Source organism: Castor canadensis, chromosome 4 (genome assembly GCF_047511655.1).
Source record: "Castor canadensis chromosome 4, mCasCan1.hap1v2, whole genome shotgun sequence".
NCBI lineage: Eukaryota > Metazoa > Chordata > Mammalia > Rodentia > Castoridae > Castor > Castor canadensis.
Window position 1 is genome coordinate 33626352 of NC_133389.1, and position 22523 is coordinate 33648874.

General features: G+C 33.2%; 1 protein-coding gene across 14 annotated transcripts in view; it reads right to left on the bottom strand.

Moving 5' to 3' along the window:
• The window catches only part of Pik3c3 (phosphatidylinositol 3-kinase catalytic subunit type 3), a 333132-nt gene that overhangs the window by 282079 nt on the left and 28530 nt on the right, over nt 1–22523 (bottom strand). For all 14 annotated transcript variants that reach the window (XR_012447049.1, XR_012447050.1, XR_012447051.1 and 11 more), the window contains exons 5-9: nt 9336–9422; nt 7515–7610; nt 4900–4971; nt 3670–3774; nt 2878–2970 (exon numbers count right to left, since the gene is read on the bottom strand). Coding sequence is in view for 9 of the 14 variants with exons in the window: in XM_074069908.1 (XP_073926009.1) it covers nt 2878–2970; nt 3670–3774; nt 4900–4971; nt 7515–7610; nt 9336–9422 (453 nt within the window). In the remaining 5 variants the exon portion in view is untranslated. The remainder of the gene's footprint in view (nt 1–2877; nt 2971–3669; nt 3775–4899; nt 4972–7514; nt 7611–9335; nt 9423–22523) is intronic.

Consider the following 22523-nt stretch of genomic DNA (forward strand, 5'->3'; position numbering starts at 1 on the left):
TTGCCTACAACAATTTCATGTAATATGTGGACATGACACTTTAAAGCCCATGGCCTTGTAGAATACTAGGCCAAGAGCTGATAATAAATACTTGCTAAACTAAATTCATTTCTGTAATGGTTCACCATCAACTTCTAGTTAGGTGACACAAATAAGATTACTGTCATGATGTCACTGAATCAGAAGCAGTCTCAGAAGGACATGCAGTGCATTACTATTATCTTCACAATGTCTGATTCCTATTGCTTTTTCCACAAGCAGAATCAAAAGATATGGAATTAATACAAATTATTTTTAATTGACTTTTTTTAAAAAGAAACAACATTGTAAAATCTAGCATTGAAAAATTACAATATTCAGACAGCAGGTGTGGCTCAATGGCAGACCACCTGCTTCTTAAGTGTGAAGCCCTGAGTTCAAACCCCAATCCCTCCAAGAAAAAGAATGAAAAATTACAATATTCACATTTTGGATTCACAAAAATGAGTCACTTCCTATCTGATATGGACCACAAACTGAAAAACAGTCCATAAATTTAAATTGTCTTATTAAAATAACAGCAACATCAAGTGCAGACTAGAGAATTTTCATAAAAGATACTTTAGACAGGCCATTTAGAAAAAATAGGTTAGATACACCCAATTTAATAATAATAAAAAAGTATAACTTGCTAAGAACCAATTTCCTCCAATTTCTGTTCTGAGTTCCACCTTGTCTCTAGGAAAGTTTCACAGCCTAAAGGCCCAAATGCCAAATAACCTAAATCACAATTTCAGAGAATGTGACACTGAAAGAATTTTTTTGTGTAAATGAATTAAGGAATGAAGTATGGGGGTATTTGTTTTCTACAAAACCCATTTTAAATTATTACAGCAATACAAATGTGGCTGTGTAAGTAATTTGTCTGGTCACTTCAAGGACAATATATATTTGGTTTACTCAAAAATGCTTCACCAACATTAAAAAATATTGTTCACTCTACACTAATGATCCTAAGAATCCTATAATATGTCCTGAGAATTGAAGTTTCATCACCCACCTTTCAAAAACTTGAAATCAAGTAGTTAAATGAAACTTGTCATATACTTTATATCACTTGAGCATTTTATTTCTTTTGCACATGTCTAGAAGTAATTGAATTTCAGTGGGAAGTGACTACTTGTTTAAACAAACAATTTTTCTTATAAACCTTTCTATCTAAGGAAGTTCTGCTCTGTAAATCTATTGTATGCTTCTTAAACTTATACATTCTAACAGGTTTAATTCAATACCCTGCTGGGTAAATTAGATGACACCGTGCTGCATTCAAGATGCAATTTGTGACCAAGGTTATTCTTCATTTAATGGAGTATCTTGATACTAACTCAATCTTTATAGAACACAAAATCACAAACCTATGTTTCTGCTGATGAGTATTTCCTTTTGTTCAATGATAAAGAGAATAACACTCAGAAACTATAGTAAATTTGAAATTCCTCTTATTCTTATCGTGGATATCAGGGAGAATAAATATGAGTCATCTACAAAGAATTTCCCAAGGTATCAATAAATGCTAAAGAGTTATAATGAGCTGTAGCTGCATTTTTACCTTTACTTTAGAAACTAAAGGACAATTTATTCAGAAAAACAATTTAAAACAATCTCATGAGATTATAAAGCATATTACTTCATACTCCCACAATCAGACAATAGATTTCGGACAGACATTAATTTTCCTAATCCTTCTCGGCTCTACCCTTACTGCATTTCAGAATTTCTGCTAAAGCATGTGCATGATTGTTGTAAATGTTCTCTTTTCCATATCTTCACTGACTCCCTTCTCTTCTAACTTATAAGCATGACCATAACAAGAGGACTTCATAAGCTTTATGTTTCTGCCAAGGTTTTTTAATCTCACTAAGGCTCAAGTTTCTTCATCTATAGAACAGTGACATAACACATATATAGTGAGAGCTGGGTGTGAAATTTTAAAGTGCTCTGGCACACAGTAGCAGTTTAATAAATGCTAGTTATCATTTTTATACTTTAAGAGTTAATATTGGGACCTCTGGCCTAAGACTGTACAGGCTATTTTGAGAACTCAAAGAGACATGAAATTCACTATTCATATAATTATCTCATATTAAATGTGAGGAACTAAAGCTTAGATAGGTGAAGCATTATGATTATAGTCAAAATGCTTCTCGGGAGGTATATTTAAGATTCAAAACTTGACTACGTCTTCAGACTAAAGTCCAATGCTGATGACTTCATTATAATTATCTCTTTCCAGAAACTTGACCCACTCTATGACTTCATTAGGAAAGCACATGGCTAGTTCTCACCTCTACCCTGAATGCCAAACTGTATGCCACTCAAACAACTCAATTTCCATATTTCAAATTATATTCCTCATACTCTCCCTCTAGCTACATCTTCTCCAGAATTCTGCATTTCTTTTAATAGGTGCTTTCCTAGTGACCAAGGGGGGAAAAAAAAATCAACATTTACTCTGCACCTACTATGAACAAGGCACTCCACTAGGTGAATCACCTATATTATCTTACCTGTAAAGAAAAGTTGCCTCCATTAGAGTAGTAATGAATAAAATAATCTGCCTTACCCTAACTAACTGGTACAAGTTATAGTACGAGAAAATGAAAACAAGTCTTTCTGACTTCAAAACTCATTCAGCCATTCTCCATGAGTCAACAAACAGAACATGTGTCTTTATGTACACACAATTTAAATTTTTTTAAATGAGTACCATATATATTTCTCTGCAACATTTTTAAAGTTGACAACAACTATATTTCCCTTGCAGTTTTAACTAATCTTGGTCACTAGTAACAAAGTTTATAGATAAATAAGATATATAAAAACATTCAAGAAACTCACTTTTTCTTGGTTAGTAAGATAATATCTAAACTTCCAGACAAGATCTTGTTCTTCATATGTAAGTTGCTTGGTTGGTGGATAACTCACAATAATCTAAAACAAAGACAAAAAAAAAAAAAGCTACATTTGTCAAATATATTCTTCCCATATATTTCTGTATTTTTTAAATTTCTTCATTAATTTGTTAAATATTTCTATATCACAATTAATATAAAAAAAAAAGGAGAAGGTACATAGAGCCAAGTAAGACTTAAATGTGCTGTACTCATCTACACAAAAAGAATATAAGGGGAAAAAAAGATGAGAAAGCCATCTCATCTTTATATACAAAAGTTTGTAAATACAGAGCTTATTTAATTTAACTAAAACCAAAACAGACATGTCCTCCACCACAAATAAAGAATAAATAAAACACGCTCTACTACTGTCAATTCTGTACAAATAACAATACATGTGTACATATCAAGTCCTCTCAGTTAATGTCTTATGGCCAGTTTCTAATATGACTACAGTGGGAAAGTACATGCTATTTCTACTACTGTCCCCAAAGCTTTAACAAATTTGTTATTTATTAATAGTTTTCCAAAATGATTATGAACAGGCAAACAAAAAAACCCAAAAAACAAAACTTTAGACATGTGAAATTGTTAAAATTATGGCGTGTTCATCAAACATGGAAAAAATGTGGGCTTAAATCACTTTTAAGACTAATTACATCATATCATTTATTTAATTGTTTAATTATTTTTCCATTTAATTATTTTTATATTTACATTTCCTAAATTCTCTTACATTTAGCTGATCTCTTGTAGCAGCATTGGGCTTGAGATCGTGGTCAGAAGGTCCACTTCTTAAACTCCGGGCAAGCTTGTGGTGCTTGCTCTCAACTAAATTCTCCTATAAATTATTTTAAAATATTAAAAATGTAAACTTCATCAAAGGAAATTTCAATAGCTGGTAAGTAATACTTAAAACTATTTCATAATATCTAATATTTTATTCCACTACCACTTTAGTTACCTATGTATCTTTTAAAAAACAGGTACCTATTTCAAGACTGGGAAACTATGCATGACTACAGCTCCACTGTGGTACCCTAACACACATACTATTCCAGTTTCTTAGAACATCTACCTTGCACTCTACACATATTCAAGGTTTTTCACATTCTCTATCAAATATCTCCCCTTCACTCTAAAATCTACCTGGAAACCCAAATGAAAGCATTTTCTTCTCCTATAAGATACTTAAAACCTTATGATATACCTGTTCTATCATCTTAGTAGTTAGTCAAACTCTCAGTTACTGAAGGTAGGGATAGTGATCCAAATGCTTGAATGTATAAAATACCTGTTCTTCCCATGACCAAAGTCATTAATTTTAACCATATTATCATGCTTTAAGACTATCTACATATGCATGCACATATATAATATACCCGTATGTGTGGATGTATATTTAACTTTATACTTATTTTTATCTATTTTTTTGTTTTTAAATATATCTATTTTATTGGTTGACTGCATGTACAAATTGTCTGTTTATGTCTTTTTCCCAATTTTAATTAGCTATGGGGTCTTTGCCCTTCAAATGTTAAGAATTCTTTATATATTATCCTGTTCTCTAGTATTTCTAATAGCTACATTAATCCTCTTCATTTAACAACAAAGTTAATCTCCCTAAAATTTCCATCCATTACTCCAAACTGTAGGATCCTAGTTACACAATTCTATCTTCTATATGATGACATTTATAATAACCTGTTTTGAGAAGTCCTCACTTTAATGACTACCTTCCCTAGCTCTTTCAGCAATCCAAATAAACTGTTTGCCGAATCCCATATTATCCTGACCTTATTTTTAGGATGTCAATGCTCCTTGTAAACATTCCATCCGAACCTGATTCCAAATAGATAATCGAGGTAGTTACATATTGCTCTTTTTAAAGAAAAGTATATCATGCAGGTCTGAATCAACAGTCTGGAGAAAACTACTTTTATAAAAAATGTGCACAATAACTTACCATAGACATCTGAGGATCAGGAACTTTCACTAACTCAAAGCTTGTTAAAATTGGGGAAGATTCGTCACCATCCTAGATTATAATATAGTAAGTTTTGAAAAAAAAAAAAGAGAGAAATTTTAACCAATTGTAAAGAAACAAGCACGTGCTCTAAAGTGTATCTTAAAAGAACCATTCTTCCATTAAAAAATTCTTACTTTCTTTCAGTTATATTATTACCCTTATCTCTTTTGTTACTGATAAAGCAATTTGAATATAATAAACAAAATTTATGTTACACTTAAAAGAGATATAAAGTGTGGATATCAACAGATTGTTTTAATTACTTTTAGTTACTCTATTTGTTTTTTAAGACAACATGTATTGTGACAGTGGATCAAATTCAGAGCAAGAAACCATAGAGGGTAATTAAAATATGGCACAATGGATGTGTTGCATCATTTGCAAAATTATGTGAATGTTGGTAATCTCTCTGATATTCATTCAAAGAGTAGAATCGTACATGTGATATTAGTTACTCAAATTAATACACAGCTAGAGATGCAGCAATATTTCTTCTCAGATGGACAACAGGATGTGGAATTAACAAGAATAAATCAATCAATCCTTAAGAAACAAAGCTTACTTGCTTTTCATATTATCATTTTTGAAGAATGTTGGCTTTTATTTTTATTTAATTTAGGCAAAAGGTAATTCAGTATAGTAAATGTCACTGCCAAATATCCTGGAAAAGGCTAAGCTAAATTAATATCAAAATTCATTCCTTCACAACTGTATACCTAGCATCAAGTTTTTCTGTCAATTTCTAAGTGCTAATATGTTTTCAATTTTAGATCCCTACAACTAAATCAAGAGAGACTTACAGAAGGGTAAGTACTGTGGCTTTGCTTTAGTTCAGTAATTGAGTCTTACAGGAAACCACAAATTCCCACAGCTGTTGTTTAACAGGCTTGTTCTCAGTCACAACACCAGAAAACACATTTATCTGCCCAACTGTGACAAGTAATCTTCACTAAGGCTATCTGTCACAAAAGACAGGTGACAAGAAAGTCTATTTCCATTAGATTCAAGACACTGGCCCAGCAATCTTTACACTAAGTGGAAATATGACAGGGTGGGTAGACAGGCATTAATTTATGAGCAATTTTGTGGAAGCAGTAGAAAGGGGTCAAAAACCTTTTCAAAAACTCTTGAAATTTTTCTAATCTCTATTCTGTTATTATTTTATCTATTAAAAAAGCTGTCTTTCAAAAGATTGTTCACATTTCCAATGTTCCAACTTGCCATCCCCATAGCATATTTTTGCTACATAATCTACATAAATAAGAGCAGCAAATGCTGCTTTACTGAAATTATATATAGTACAAAATGTAAAATATGGTTTTGTGAAACTGTATTAGCAACAATTTCATTCACCTACATTTTTCTTTCTTTTTGACACACTTTATCTAATAAACTAATAAGCAATATTAAATAGTGTAGTTTCCCATCTTCTTTGTTTTACCAAAGAGTGTCATTTATGTAAGGCTGAAATAAGTTAACTGGTCCTCTTTCACACTAAAGTGAAAGAAAGCTGGAGAAAAAAAATATGAATATTAAGTTTAAAAATACCACAAAGGTATTTTTTGGTACCTTTGAAATCATAAATTAACTCTATGAAACCTATTCCTTTATTATGAAACCTTTCAAATAGAAATCTATACTTATAAAGCATTTATGTATATATATTTATATGTTAAAAATCACTTGTGACAGCTTTAACAAATACTAAAATATAAATGTAATTTAAAGTGCTGCTTCTAATAAATAAAATGCACTGTATATAAATTTAGTTACATGCTAGAAGACATATTTATGTATCATTTCAAGTATCCAAAGTCTGTTTTCATTTGCAATGATTTAAATACTTACCTACCATTTCCATGATAATAAACGATAGCTGGCTTAGGTGATTTCAAGTTATACATACAATTATTTCTGTGGTATCTGATAGAAACCTATTCAACAAGCATTTAAGACAGATATTTTCAAGCAACTATGTACCAAACCCAGAACTATTTTCTTTTCTCATAATGAGTAGATCAGAGCAACTGTTATTTCTTATTAAATCAGCCTAGTGGCAGCATGGTTTTCTGAATTTTACATATGTTATATAAACAAATGTACACTTTTGAAGTCTTCCACAAACATACTTACTTAGAGACACATATAAAATTTCAACATATATATGTATATTTAATAATAATCACACCCTCAACTTTCAAGAGCTTTAGCATTTTTAAAACTATTATTTATTTTGCAAGTAAATAATAATTACAAATATGGTATTACTTTAATGTCCTACTCACCAATTTGTAGAACAATTAATCAAAAAGTTTTTAATCACTTGCATACTTATTGAATTTTGTAACCCAGAACTGCATTACATGAATGATTGGCTTTAGTAATCTTGTTGTAGCTATATGATTTGATTTATGTATACATAAACAGCTGCTGCTGACACCTGTCTGCTGCTATTCTGCAAACAAATAATTCATCTCCTCAGGAATAGGAACAATAGTAATTTTTTTTAATGCTTCCCCCTCCCTCAACTTTAAACAGTTGAAGGAAAATACCTTTTCATAATAAACAATACCATACTCCTTATCATCACACTTGACACATCGAAACTCAACCATCAAGTACATGAAATTAGAACTTCGCTTTTCACTCTAAAAGAAAAAAAGAAAAAGAACACTTTCAACTTTTTTAATCCATCACTATGCATTGTTTTTCCCAGTTTAGTATTACATCAAGTACAACTTACAATAACAATATTTTGTCATATGCATGTAATATTTTACATACTAATACTGTTTTATCCAAAATTGTCTATTACTGACTTACAAATCCCTCTTCAAATTTAATAACATTTTTGGTTTTTATGATATAAAATCTTGAAGATATTTTCAGAACTATTTTATTTCCAAAATAATGTTTTATACTTCAATAATTTTAAGCTTAAAAAGTTCATCCTTCAACTATATGACCAATCCAACCATAGGAATTAGTATAAGTAGAAGAAAACCCAAATTTTTTTTTAAAAAGACATGTAACTAAGGACAAGAGGTCATGCAAGCTTAATATGTAAACTTTAAGCTTCTCACAATGTATAAATGTTCTTAAGATAACCTGTAACTTGTAAATTTTTATCAACACAAAGTATACTGGGAAACAGTTACTTATTCCCATAAAAACAAAGGTTGATTCCTTATATAAATGTGTTTTCTTTAAAAATGTTAAGTGCTAAAAAAAATATGTGCTGTCAGGATGATGAATTGAAAACACAAGAACATTGTAAAGAGTAATTAATATTGTATAAAACACCATTACAAACTGCTTTAAATACAATGCATAAAATCATAAAGGTCTAAAGAGGTTAAACTGTTCAGCTTTATAAACCATATTATAGTCTATTGTGGTAAGCGTAATGATTTCCTATCTTTTAAAGAGGGAGGAGAATGTTGGGGAAAGTAAGCCCCAACATTATATTTTCTACACCCAGAAATACTGAAGTTGATAAGTAAGCATTTTGATTTCATTATTTTTGGAATGTGACTATTATAAAAATTGAAAAAGGCAAACCTTCATGGAAGTTTGTATATGAGAACATATGATGGATAAATGTAGAAAAGATACCCAATTTCAAACTGCATATAAATGTTAAGCACCACTAGATTCGTTCAGAAAAAGAAAAATGGTTCACTCTAAAACTAAAAACCTTAACCTGCAGAGAACTCTTCAGGACATAAATTAAGTCACCTATGTATTATGGTAGTCATTATCAGCTAGACAGCTGATATTCTCTCCTAATTGGATTACTATAATGGTTATTTTTATTCTCTAGACACAGACATCAAAGCCAAACATCTGGCATTTTAGAGCAAATATACAAAAAGAAAAAAATATATATAACTTTTGGAAAGACTCTCACTAAAGTCATGCTTTAATTAGGCATACACACTGGCCCAATTCACAAGGTCAAGAAAAAAATTATGTAAATCTTGCAACCTTATCAAAGGTGTAGAAATGCTGAATGTAGTATTTCAGATAAGCGATATATTAATTGGAAAGTGGACTTCCATAAAATGATATATGGTAACTGAAGTGAAGAGGTAGCACCAGGCTGACAGAAAATTTACCCAAGAGTGACTTGAACTTGAACATGAGCTACTTTAGGACATAAATTATCTACTCATGGTTCAATACTACATTGAAATATAACAGGCAGATATGCCAAGATTTTCTGCTTATTATTGTAAAGTTCACAGGTACGGTGTTTAGCCTAATACCTCACAGTTGTGAAAAAACTGGCAATAATCAATTCTTTTCAAAAAATTATTGATTTAGAAATCTATAGAAAATATTTTGAAATAAAAATGAGAGATACAACTCACCTCATTTATCATTTCTATTTCTCTAAATGTCAATCTGTCCAGCCAGTCTACTTTCACCATGTGTCCCTGTCGATGAGCTTTAGTGAGCTACAGAGAAAAAAATGGAGAAAATTTTAACATATGTCTAACAGAAAGAAGAATAAAGAATGACAGAGATTAAGCATTTACAGTCTAAAAATCCAAAGTCTGTAATGTTTCAAAATCCCAAACTTTTTGAGCACTGACATTATAATAAAAGTGGAAAATTCCATACTAACCACATATGACAGGTTGTAGTAAAAACACAGGTGCACTACAAATAATGTACAAAATTACCTGCAGTCTATATGCATATGTAAATATTCCAAAATCTGAAAAAAAATCCAAAATCCAAAATGCCTCTAGATTTCAAGGATTTCAGATAAAGGATACTCAAAGACCTGTAATATCAATTCCACATCTGAAACATTCCTACACACAGCATAAACTACAAGTAACTATCCAAATAAGGATGGGCTAACATTTTTTTAAAAGAAAAGCAAATGAAGTTTTAAAAAATATGGTCATAGTACAGCCATATTCAGCATGCTACACTATAATAAAGTCCTTCCCAAAAGTACCTCCATGTTCTGTACTTCTATATTTCAACTATTAAAATGGAGGAGATTAGAATACAAATAGTGCCTCTAAAGGAAAGAAACCATTTTTTATCTTTTCTTCCCATTTGTAATCTAACAAACATTAGGAAAAATGACAGTTACAGACAGTAAAGCATTTTTCTGTGACCTACAAATTAATACTCTAAGTTTTAAGTAAATACATAATGCATGTATGCATTTACTTTACAAAACAATGATAAAAGATTTAAATTTCCAGAGTCGTCACTGGAAGAGTCCTCTGACATCTTACATACCAACCTACACTTTAGTTTCATAAGTTATATTGAGTTTTAAGAGACAAAGAAAATTCAGTACATGTTCCAAAGTCCTCAAATTAAAACTACATTTTGTATTTAATTTTAAGCACAAGCTTCATTTACATATCAAAACTCTTTCATGGCACAAAATAAAACTGGACATCAAAGCTTAAAACAGTAGCTTATCTGTGTTCATTGTCTTTCTTTTCATTGTTCATATCATGACAGTATTTCTATAGGAACATCAAACACTGCCACCAATTACAATCTCACAGAACTAAAAATCTTCACTGTCAATACTCTGTATTTTCCTTAACTTTCATCACAACTACAAAGTCATACAATTTCAGAAGTGATAACAGTGACTCTATGCAAAAACTTTGAAGCTAACCATAATATAAAAACAATATCAACTTAGCTTTCTTCCAAATCATAAGTACCTTTTTATCTAAGGTAATCTCTAAGGAGACCACAGGGAAGCAAAAAGAAGGCCAGGCAATGTGATCTAAAGGAAAGAGTGTTAGGCCTGGAGTCAGAGATCTATGTTCCAACCCAACAATCCCTTTCCAAATTGTCACTTTTGAACCTACATCAATAAAACTAAAGTATTATCCTCTATTTCCATTCCCAAAATTCAAATAAGATTATGGATACAAAACATGACAAGTAGTATTATTCCATGCAGTCACGAAAGGCATATATTTTCACTCACTTTGCAACATGTTCCAGTCTAATTTTTAAGATAAGTGAAAATACAAAGATCATGTTATATGTTTTGCTTGAATGAACAAAATACCAGTATAAATCAGTTACCAAGAATTTATATACTTCTTAGAGGACTAAGGAAAAAATACATATTTACATGCCATAATTGGTGGCACTTTTTATAACTACACCTTTTTTGTATGTGTGTGACAGTACTGGGGTTTTAAACATAGGACTTCACGCTTGCTAGGCAGGCCCTCTTACCACTTAAGGAATGCCTCCAACCCTTTTTACTCTGGATATTTTGGAGATAGGATCTCACTTGTTGACCAGGCTAGCCTAGACCATGATCCTCCTATTTTACACTTCCCAAGGTAGTTGGGATGACAGGCATGCACCACCATGGCCAGCTATTGGTTGAGATGGGGTCTTGTGAATACCCTGCGTGAACTGGCCTAGAAATGTGATCCTCCCAATCTTGGCCTCCCAAGTAGCTAGGATCATACTATTAAGTAGACAGTTTGACTCCATTTTGCAGATAATTATCAACTACTACTATGAAGTGGGAGCTCTAGAACACCAGGCTATTATTCTAAAGCCTATTTTCCTTCTACCAATCTTCGTTACTCACTCACTCTCTACTGGTGCACTGCTATTAAGAGATTTAAGTTCAATTAACTTTTGTCACTTTCTGAACATAAGTTCCATATTTATGATACAAAAGTTGATCACCCATAAATGCATTATGAAGAAAGAATTGGTAAGTAAATTGAGATGTGGAAGGATGTAGTGGGGCTATTTCCCATTTACTAAATTATCCAAACAAATCAGAAATGTTCTGAAGCATCTGCACTAGCCTCGAAATTTATGTTTGATGCAAAGGCATATTACTTTCTATACAGCACATGCCTTGCTTTTCCTTATTTAAATACCAAATATGACCTTTCTCAATCTTTTAATGAACTACAAAGAATTTACGATCAGCATGATAGAATAAAATTGCTAAGGCCACTATGGAGGACAAGTGTGAACTATACTAGAAACATTCATGTTTGTGCACCATCATTTACAGTACAGAAAAATTAGAAATAAAAGAATGCAAAAGCCCATCAACAGTGGGAAATGTTAAATAACTATCTTAAACCTATTCTATGAAATGCTATAATAAAAAATGGAGAAAATTATGAGTTCAAAAGTACTTGCAAATTCAAAAGAATCATTTATACTATCATGACCATTAGCATACTTGTGCCTTGCAACAGACTTTGAGAATAAGAGCAGAAATTTTAGGTATTTCTCAGTTTAAATTAGTTTTATAATTTCTGCAGAACTGATTAGTCAGCACTCAAAATGTCTTCTAGCTACTTACCCTATTTATGTATTAGTAAATAATAAAACATTCCAAAAAAGTAAGGGATTTACACCTACATTTATTTTATTACACGATTTTCAAGAAGCCATCTTCTGAGTGTCATGTGGATTTTTAGTGGTCTCATTTACATTCTCTCAAAAGATTGTAATCATTTGGTAACTGGAGCTGGATCATCCAAGATGGCTTCACTGACAGTTTAAACACTTTGATGGGAAATGGTGGGCTTAGGTTGAGTTACCAGGGTGGGGCAGTCCAGATGGTTTTTCAATATGGTTACAACAAGAAAATAGCTGGACTTCCTATATAGTTGCTCTATGTTTCCAAAAGTGTAAAAACAAAAGCTGTCAAGAGGACCTCCTTGGAATAGGCACAGCATCATTTCTGCTGTACTGTATCAGTGAAAATAAGTATCAGAGCTACAGCAGATCTAATGTTGAAGGGTATTACTACCGGAGGTATGTTTTATTGAGAGTCATCATTGGAGACTAGCTAGGCAGCACTTAATTTATCCAAGAGTTCAAGCATTTACTGTTCAAGTACTGACTGTTTCTGCCAAGGGGCAAGAGGGTAGAGTTCACAACTGGCAAAGTCAGCTCTGGTTGGCCTTCAGACAATAGGGAAAATCTAGAATTAGCTATAGCAATGTTAAATGACCAGACTCTGTCTTCCTCTTAATCTTTCACCTCACTAACAAACTCTATATGTTCAAGCCACTACAATGTCTTTTGGTTTTTCAAACCATAAGGATTTTATCTCTTATTGGTGCTGGTAACAATGTAGATGGACTAAGCCCAAAACAGCATCTAGCTATTTCTATGTTCAGAAATTCTGCAGATACAGAAGATGAAAAATGAATTTTAAAACACAGGTAAAATTACCAAACTATTATTTTATTAAAGGCATAATAATTTATGTATCAATTTGGAGCTTAGATGCCAGTGACCTATATCTTAATAAAGAGAAAAATCTACATTCTGCTAAACAGCAGGATAAAAGTAGTACAATCTGTTTCAAACTGCTTGTGGAGAAATAATCCTCACTAGGGTGCCCATTCTAGGAAAGAGATAGGTCAAGAAATCAGTAAAAGTGTCATTCACTCTTTTTCAGGAACACAGGTTTTCTAAGGAATTCATAAGAAGTCATATAGAATTGGGAAGAGAGACAACTGTCACAAAAATAATGGCCTAATTATTGAGCTCTAACTTCTCCAAGAATTAAACAGCAAGGGGTTGTAAAAACTATTAAAATAAAAGAATTCAAAAGAACCAAATAACAACATGCCCAGGAAACTTCTTAAGAGTGCTTATCATGTATTAACAGATTTAATGGGAAGACAGAAATATATGCTTAAGGAAGATGTCTCCGATCCCTGGGTATTTGATAAAAGCACCCAGGACAGGGCTAAAAGAAGGCTAATTTCCATACTGTATCTAGACTAAGAACAGCTGGAAAAAGGAATGTCTAATATCTATCCCTAGAAACAGACTTCCATGATCACCATAATTTGCAGTTCGTTGCTCCTTAGTTTTATCTGTCTTACTAGATTATAAACTTCTTGAGTACAAAGGTATGATTGGTCAATAAAAACTAGCACTCATTATTTAGTATGTATTCATATTTAGTAAAAAGAATTCTATGCAGAAGGCTGATAACAGTATACAAAGTAAGTATTTGCAAGTTTTGGAATTCTGCCCAAGGGCTTTGAGGTGTCAGAGGGTAAGGAATGGAGTTATATTCAAAAGGAAACTGGAGAAAAAAAAAAAAAGATTCCTGCTCTTGGTCAGTTTTCTCTAGTATTTAATATACACTCAACATACATAAAATTACTTGATTGTTGTTGTATATAACAAAGTTCTATCATGTCCTCTATCCTGGAGATAAGCACAGAATCTTGAATGAAATAAATTCTCTGCCCTCACAGAACTGCAAGGTGGGAAAAGTGAGTAACTCATATGTTAAGTGCATAAAGGTGTAACTACAAGAACAATGTTATTAAAGTAACAGTAAAAGGGGAGTGTCTTAAGGTTTCTCAGACATGTAACATTTAAAAGTCTGTCTAAGAATTTGTGGGGAGGTAAGTGGGAATGAGAGAGAGACAGACATTGATTCAAAAAGAAACAAGAGAGAAATGACTTCTAGTTTATAAAACTGCCTTCACCAGTTTCTTCCACATTCATATACCTACTTATCTTTAAAATCAACATGAATATGTATTTATCAAACAATACTAGATACATTGCTCAAACTAAGATGCTATAAAAAGTAGATTGGTTTCATCAAGATAACATACTTTAAGGAATTTGATTCTGCTTATAAGAGTAAGATAAACATATACCAAAGAATACAAAAGATGAAATAAAAATTTTGAAAGATGCTCCCAAAAGTTTGATCTTGCTTTTAAGTACCGACACATATACTTTATGAATCTCTGATAACTAGGAAATACAAGACAATACCAAATCAAGTAAGTCAGCTAAAAATAACATTATACACTTTTTATTTCAAACCAATGGAAAATGGATAATGGCTTTGTAACAGCATAGAATTGCAAACATCTTGAATATGCAACTACCACACAGGATGCTGAAATGAACTATAGCATATTCATATTATGCAACATCCTCAAGCCTTTAACTATGCTGTAGAAGTATCTTAAATGACTTGGAATAATATTGTGACAAAATTAATTGTAAATATAGGATTTTATTAAGTAAACACATATTATTATTCCAATCTAAAAATAAAAACATACATATCCATACACTCATACTTGTATCTCTAATGAAAGCTATAAACATATAACCTAAGTATTAACAATGATAACTTATCACTGGGTAGTATGCTGGGGGGTGAGTTTTCACAGTCTTCTTAGTGTTTTAATAACATTTCATCATCATAGAAGATGTACATTATATCCATAATAAAGAATTAACGAGCTGAGTTAGGAGTGGTGGGCATACCTATCATCTGAGCATTGGGGAGACTAAGGCAGGAGGATCATGAATTCAAAACCAGTGTTGGCTATCCTAGTGAGTTGAAGGCCAGTCTGGGCTACACAGCCAGATCCAAACAAACAAAAAAACTTAACAGAAATTATTTAAACGCTATCATTATTTACATAACGATTAAAGGCTAGGGATGTAGTTCAGTGGTAGAGTGCTTGGTTGGCAAGCACAAATCTATCCCCCATATCACAAATAAAAATAAATAAATAAGCAATTAACTATGGAAATTTTTCTGGTAAGAAAATCCCTGAAGATTAGCAATTAGAAAGGTAAGCTGGTTGGGGGTGTGGCTGAAGTTGTAGAGAACTTGTTTAGAAAGCACAAAGCCCTGAGTTCAACCCCTAATACTGCAAAAAGCAAATGACTAAATAAAAATTACCACATGAAAAGTAATGCTAACTAAAGTGATTTTCCTTCATAATAAAAACTCAAAGAATATTAAGACCTGGTCTGATCAATGTAACCTGACCATTTCAAATGAAACCAAGTAGTAACATGAATGTTCTCCTCAAGGTATTTTTTTCACAGAACTTTGAATTAAGTCTAACTAAAGCACTAAATAAATAAGATGATATTACCATTTTTCCAATATGAGCTTAACAAAATCTCTTATAAGTGAAAATTTATAGATTTTATTAGGTAATCAAATCTTACTTATGTCAAGAACATTTGAGAAAATTACAAGATAAGGAAACTTTAAAAAAATAGCTATATAATAAATATATGAGCCAGAATTTCCTAAGTAATCTAAGAAAAAAAATTAACAAAGCTGTACCTTTTTTCTCTGACATGTAAGAAAGAAGCAAACAAAACAAGTATGTTCTTCACTACACAGAAAACCTTCAAATTCACAGAACCTATGTAAATGTAGTGGTATTGAGCAGTAATAATGTTTGTTGCTACCATATACAAGACTATTTTTTCTGCATAATCATATCAGGTTGCATTTCTTCAGCTACCTCTTATATTGTTTCTTTAAATTCCATCAAATTAAAGTTTATAACCTAACTCTTCCAACTTAATACCGCTCTGAACCTAGAACAGAAATAAGCACTAAAACAATGTTATTATCAGTCTGATATATTTGCAGGATACACCTACTGCTTTCTCATAGATTTCTATTATTAAAAAGTATAATTCTTACCACTGGTTCAAGTGGTAGAGTGCCTGCATATCAAGAATGAGGCCCTGAGTTCAAACCCCAGTATGGCCACAAATAACATATAACTTTTCAAAAACCTAAGACAATGAGTTGTATGGGTATCAAAACAAATATATGCTATGCAGCAACTTATAACATGACAAAATGCTGTTGTACATAAAAATTCAATTGAACAACTGAGATTTAACAAAGAACTGTGTGTGTGTGTGTGTGTATACAGGTTGGAGTTGCACATGCCGATACATTTATTTCTTAGCAAGCAAAAGAATTTCTTCTAGTTTTTTCAATCTTCTTGATTAATGAAGTCTTGGCCACAATTCTTCAACTTTACTTTCAAACTTCACATATAAATCTTATTATTCAGGAAGAATAGTATTTGCCTCATAAAAGTTTCATTTAGTGAAACTTCTCAGAGATTAATCTAGTTTTAAAAGCATGCTACTTTCTATTTTTCTGGCAGAACCATAGCTATAAAGACAGACAATAGATTTTTCAGAACATAAATCAATACTGTTTTAGAGCTCAATCTTACACTGGCAAGAACTAATTTAGTCTACTTGATACCACTGGTTTTAAGACAAATCTAAAAGTTTGACAGTCTTAAATAATAGTAAGCAAACCAAGTGAGTAATAAAAAAGATGTCATTCTGCAGCATGAGGAATAAACCTGTAAGATATTCCCAAATCTATTAATACAATGAAAATAATGACAATAAAAAATCAAGTCAAATAACCTGTGTTTATAAAATCTTACATATTACTTATACAAAGTTTAGTCTTTGTACATGCTTATATGAAAAGAGGTATTTTTAGTGATATCAATGCTGCCACTGAACAAGTTTCAGTGCAATGAATAATTCTCATAATCCTCATTTTATATGTCATTTTATAAGACATCTGAGGAAGGAAATAAAATAAGACTTTTTGGCCCAAACCAAATTTTATGGCCAGGACATTTTATTTTCATGTGTAAAGTAGCAAAAATTTCTTTGTAAAGTCTTACTAATCACCATTTTCCTTCCTCTGTAATATAAATATTTTTAAAAGTTTTGTTTCTTCCTTGTGTTTATTTGTACTTTTTTGGGGAAATGAAATCATTTGTAGGGTACTCACTATTCTCCATGGTCAAGCCAGGACTTTTGTAGAATGTAGACAAAATGTAAATGTAATACACAGAGACATAGACAAACACCACATGTATCTTGTATGTACATTTACCTGGATGTAGGCTACCTTATTAGGAGAAGTACAGTCATATTCCTAAATCACTATGCCTACTCTGCTCTAGTAGTGCATTGCATATACTGTTCACATCATAACTAATAGCAGTTTACAACTGAACTGATTGGAAAGTGGAAAACAAAAGATTACCAAGCTATTTTAACTATAACCACAATCACTAAGTGTCTGAACTATGGAAAAAGGACACTTTCTTTACATGAACAAAGTGAAGACCTAACCAAGTATAGATATTTATTACAAAGAACACCAACTTTTCAAGAAATGCCCAAGAATACAGAATCAATGGAAAGTAATTTTATAAGTCTTACATTCTAGAAACAATGAATTGTATAATTATACTGTGAGGACAAAATCATTAACAGGTCCTTCTAAGTAACTTATCTCCATTACACCAATTCTTTCCAGAATATCAGTTTATTATGAAAATAATTTTGTTTAACTTTTTGAAGGCAGAATTTACTCAGAATTCTAGAATAGTATAATTGGCTTGCTGTAAGCCATAAACAAAATAGTCTCAGAGGTTAATTTCTTTTTAGAAAAGGTAAAAATAATAAACAAATATATACTGCTAAATTGGCAAGCCTAGAATACATAAATTAATAGATCTGCCAAAAGTGAACCATGAAGACATAGAAAACCTTAAAAAACCAATAAGCAGGAAGCATCCAAGGTGGCGACTAGGGTACAGAAGCAGAAAGCCTAAGTTCTATGAGTCCAAAACCTCCCTGAGACATTGGAGCCAAACATGGGTAACTCTGACTGCTTCTAGCAAAAATAATAACTGCCATCACACTAAGTGCAGGAAAAATTCAAAGACTGACCCACAAATCAGCCTTTAATTGCACCTAACAGCTGTGACCTGCTGCACAGCCAGCAAGGCAGGTCCAGCCCTGGAGAAACCCTTCTTCCCCACAGCAATATTTTTTCTTCTTTTCTCTTTCTGTCTGTTCTCCTTCCTCCATTCAGCAAAAATAAAACACCAAAAAGAATCAAACTTTTGACATCCCGAAACCCTATTCTGTGGAAAGCCTCCCCACATCATTTTATACTGAAAAAATGTCACACCATTTCTCGCCACTGCTGCCACCACTAATGCCCCCAGTTCCACACCTGCCTGTGAGTCAACTGACAGAACAAACAGGTGAGAACCACACAATATGTGAGAATACCCTATCCACCCCCAGGAACATAAACCAGCACAGCCCCTGGACAGACTGATCACCCTCAACAAAACTGAATAACAAACAGTGAACTGTAATCACACATAGACAGTGGAGGGGATGGATGGAATGCTGAAACTGCAATAGAGTTGGGGGTGGGGTGAGGGGGAAGAAGCTAATCTCAGTGAGTAAACAAACACAGGAAAGACAGTGAAGACTGAGGGCAAAAAGCCATTTCTTAAAGCAGGGAAGGTAGTGGGCCACAGAGCTCATCTCCTGAGCCAAAGAACAGCATCCAAAACCAAACTGCCCCACAAAACTGAAAAACAAACAGCAATCTGTAATAAAACAGGGACAACAGAGGGGGTGGATGGAACACATCCTGCTCCAGAGGAAGAGGGCAGGGCAAAGAAACAAACTCCCAGCACAGAAATCCCAGTAAAGAAACACAGCAACAAGCCACCTTGTTAGGCAGGACAGATAGTGGACTGCAGAGCTGATCTCCTAAACCAGAGAGCAACATTCAAAACTGAACAGCCCCACCTTGCTGGGAGAGAAGCTGGCCAAACAGCTGCAGCTGAAGGGTAACACAGCTATCAGCTGGGGAAATCAATAGCTCTGACCACCCAGCATGACCTGGCAAACCTATCTCACCTCACCATTTCAAATAAACTGGTGGACAGAAGAATAAAACACTACCCACAAGCCAATCACCAGGTAAGACCACGTCAGAGCTTCTGCTTATATGCCAATACCAGGACTGGATGATGGAGGAGCAACTCCAGAACTTAAACTAACAATGAAATTCTATTGTTCCTGAACCCGGTGCTTCTGTTTTGTTTTTAATTGTTTTCTTTTCCTATTGTTTTAGTTTGTTTTATTATTGTGGGTTTTTAATTTTTATTCCTGGCTTTTTTTCTTTTTAAACTATCAACTTTACCATCATCTTCTCATCCCTGCTCTCACCCCGTTCATTCTCCCTCCTTCTCCTGTGCTAAAATCTAAAGCTCCTTCCCCACTACTCTTTCTGCTCCTTCTCATCCACTCTCTCCCCCTGCCCACACATTCCCCTCCCATTCTCCCCCAAACTGTTACCAGGCTACCCCTCTCTCCTACACACTCATCACCTGCTGACCAACCAACTATACCAAATTTATACAACCCCAAAGACCTGCAATCCCTGACACAAGCAAACTACACTTCAACAACAAAAATAAACCCAAACACACACAAGGACCACAAAACCCAGCAGTCCCCACACCACTTCCCCCACTCACCCACCCCACTTCCCACCTCCCCTTTTAGTGCCACCCTATTCAACTCCCCAAATTTATATAGCTAGCCTAACAAATGATAACCCCGCAACTACCAGTGCTTATAGATATTACCACAAAGGGGTCTTCTATGTAATATATAAACCACTGGTCAGGTATTGAACCTGTGAATTAGTTATTGCTAAATTACCCTGCCAGACAAGGGACAGAAATAGCACACCAACCTAGCTAACAACCAAGATAGCCACAACACAAAAATTAAATCAAAGGAAAGAAAAAGAGTGACTAAAACCACCAACTAGCCTATCAAGAACATAGTTACACAGTACCAAGTGGAGCAACAATAAGAAAGAAACCACTCTCCTCAAAAAAATAATTTAATTCAGGATTCAGAGGGAAATGAAGAAACAGATACCCAGTTCCTGACCCCCCAAAAGACAAGGATAAACAACACCAAGGAACCCAGCAATGCCTACAAAAACATTCCTCAAAGAAGAAATCTTACAAGTAAACACTGAGAATTTCATGGAGAAGATACTAGACATGGTTAACCAAAATGTACAAGATACGCACAAGAAATTTCAAGACACCAAAAATAAAAAATATGAGAAAACACAGAAACAAATAAATGAACTCAGAAGAGCCCTAAGTACACCAAAGTGAAACAGAGATAAATGAATCTCTGTTTATCTCTATAAACAGAGATAAATGAATCAAAGATGAAAATAAAAAATATTAAAGAGGAACTGACCCATGATATAGGAAACCTCAGAAAAAAAGAATAAAACAGAAACACAAAACTCAGTGGAAGGCCACTCCAGCAGACTAGAACAAGTGGAAGGCAGAATCTCAGAACTTGAAGATAAAATAGAAATTAAAAAAAAACAAAAACAAAAAAGAACTGTTAGTCAAACAACTCAAGAGCTGTGAAAGGAATATGCAAGAACTTACCGACTACATCAAAAGACCAAACCTGAGAATTATGGGCATTGATGAAGGAGAAGAGATCCAAGCAAAATGGATTTGTAATATATTCACCAAAATAACAGAAAATTTCCCAAATCTCAAGAAAGTTTTGCCCATTCAGGTACAGGAAGCCTCTAGGACACCAAACACACTTGACCAAAATAGAACCTCCCTATGTAATATTATCATTAAAACAACAAGCACAGAGAATAAAGAAAGAATATTGAAGGCTGAGAGAGAGAAAAACCAAATAATATATAAAGGTAAACCCATCAAAATCACAGCAGATTTCTCCAGGGAATCCTTAAAAGCAAGAAGAGCATGGAGTCAGGTATTCAGGGCACTGAATGAAAATAACTTCAACCCTAGAATAGTCTACCTAGTAAAACTACCATTCAAAATAGATGGAGCAATAAAAATCTTCCATTATAAGCAGAAACTAAAACAATATATGACCACCAAGCCACCGCTACAAAAGATTCTCCAAGGAATTATGCAAACCAATGATGAAAGCAAACAAAACAACAAAAGGACAGGCAGTATCAAACCACAGGAAAAGAAAAGATAAGAAATCAGAGAGTAGCATTGATTCAGCTGCATACAATCAAATCCTTAAACAACAAAAACAACTGGCAGGAATCACCATATACCTATCAATATTAACACCGAATGTCAATGGACTCAATTTCCCCATCAAGACACCATTTGGCAAGTTGGATTAACAGGGAAGATCCAACAATCTGTTGTTTACAGGAGATTCATCTCATTGACAGAAACAAACACTGGCTTAGAGTGAAAGGCTGGAAGATTTACCAAGCCAATGGCCCCCCAAAACAAGCAGGAGTAACAATATTTGTATCAGACAAAGTAGACTTCAAAGTTACTTTGATCAAATGAGATAAAGGACACTTCACATTAATAAAAGGGGAAATACACCAAAAGGAAATAACAATTATCAACCTATATACACCCAATTTCATCAAACATACTCTAAAGGACTTAAAAGCACATACAGACTCCAACACAGTGGTAGTGGCAGACTTTAATACCCCCCATCACCAATAGATAGGTCATCCAAACAAAAAATCAATAAAGAAATTCTAGAAATAAATCACACCATAGATCAAATGGACCTAGCTGATATCTACACAATATTTCATCCAACATCCGTACAATATACATTTTTCTCAGCAGCCCATGGAAATTGATCATATCTTAGGGCACAAAGCAAACCTCAGCAAATATTAAAAAATAGAAATAATCCCCTGCATTCTATCTGATCACAATGCATTAAAACTAGAACTGAACAACAAAAACAACAGCAGAAAATATGCAGACAACTGGAAGTTGAACAACACATTGCTCAATGATCACTGGGTCATTGATGAATTAAAGAAGAAATTAGGC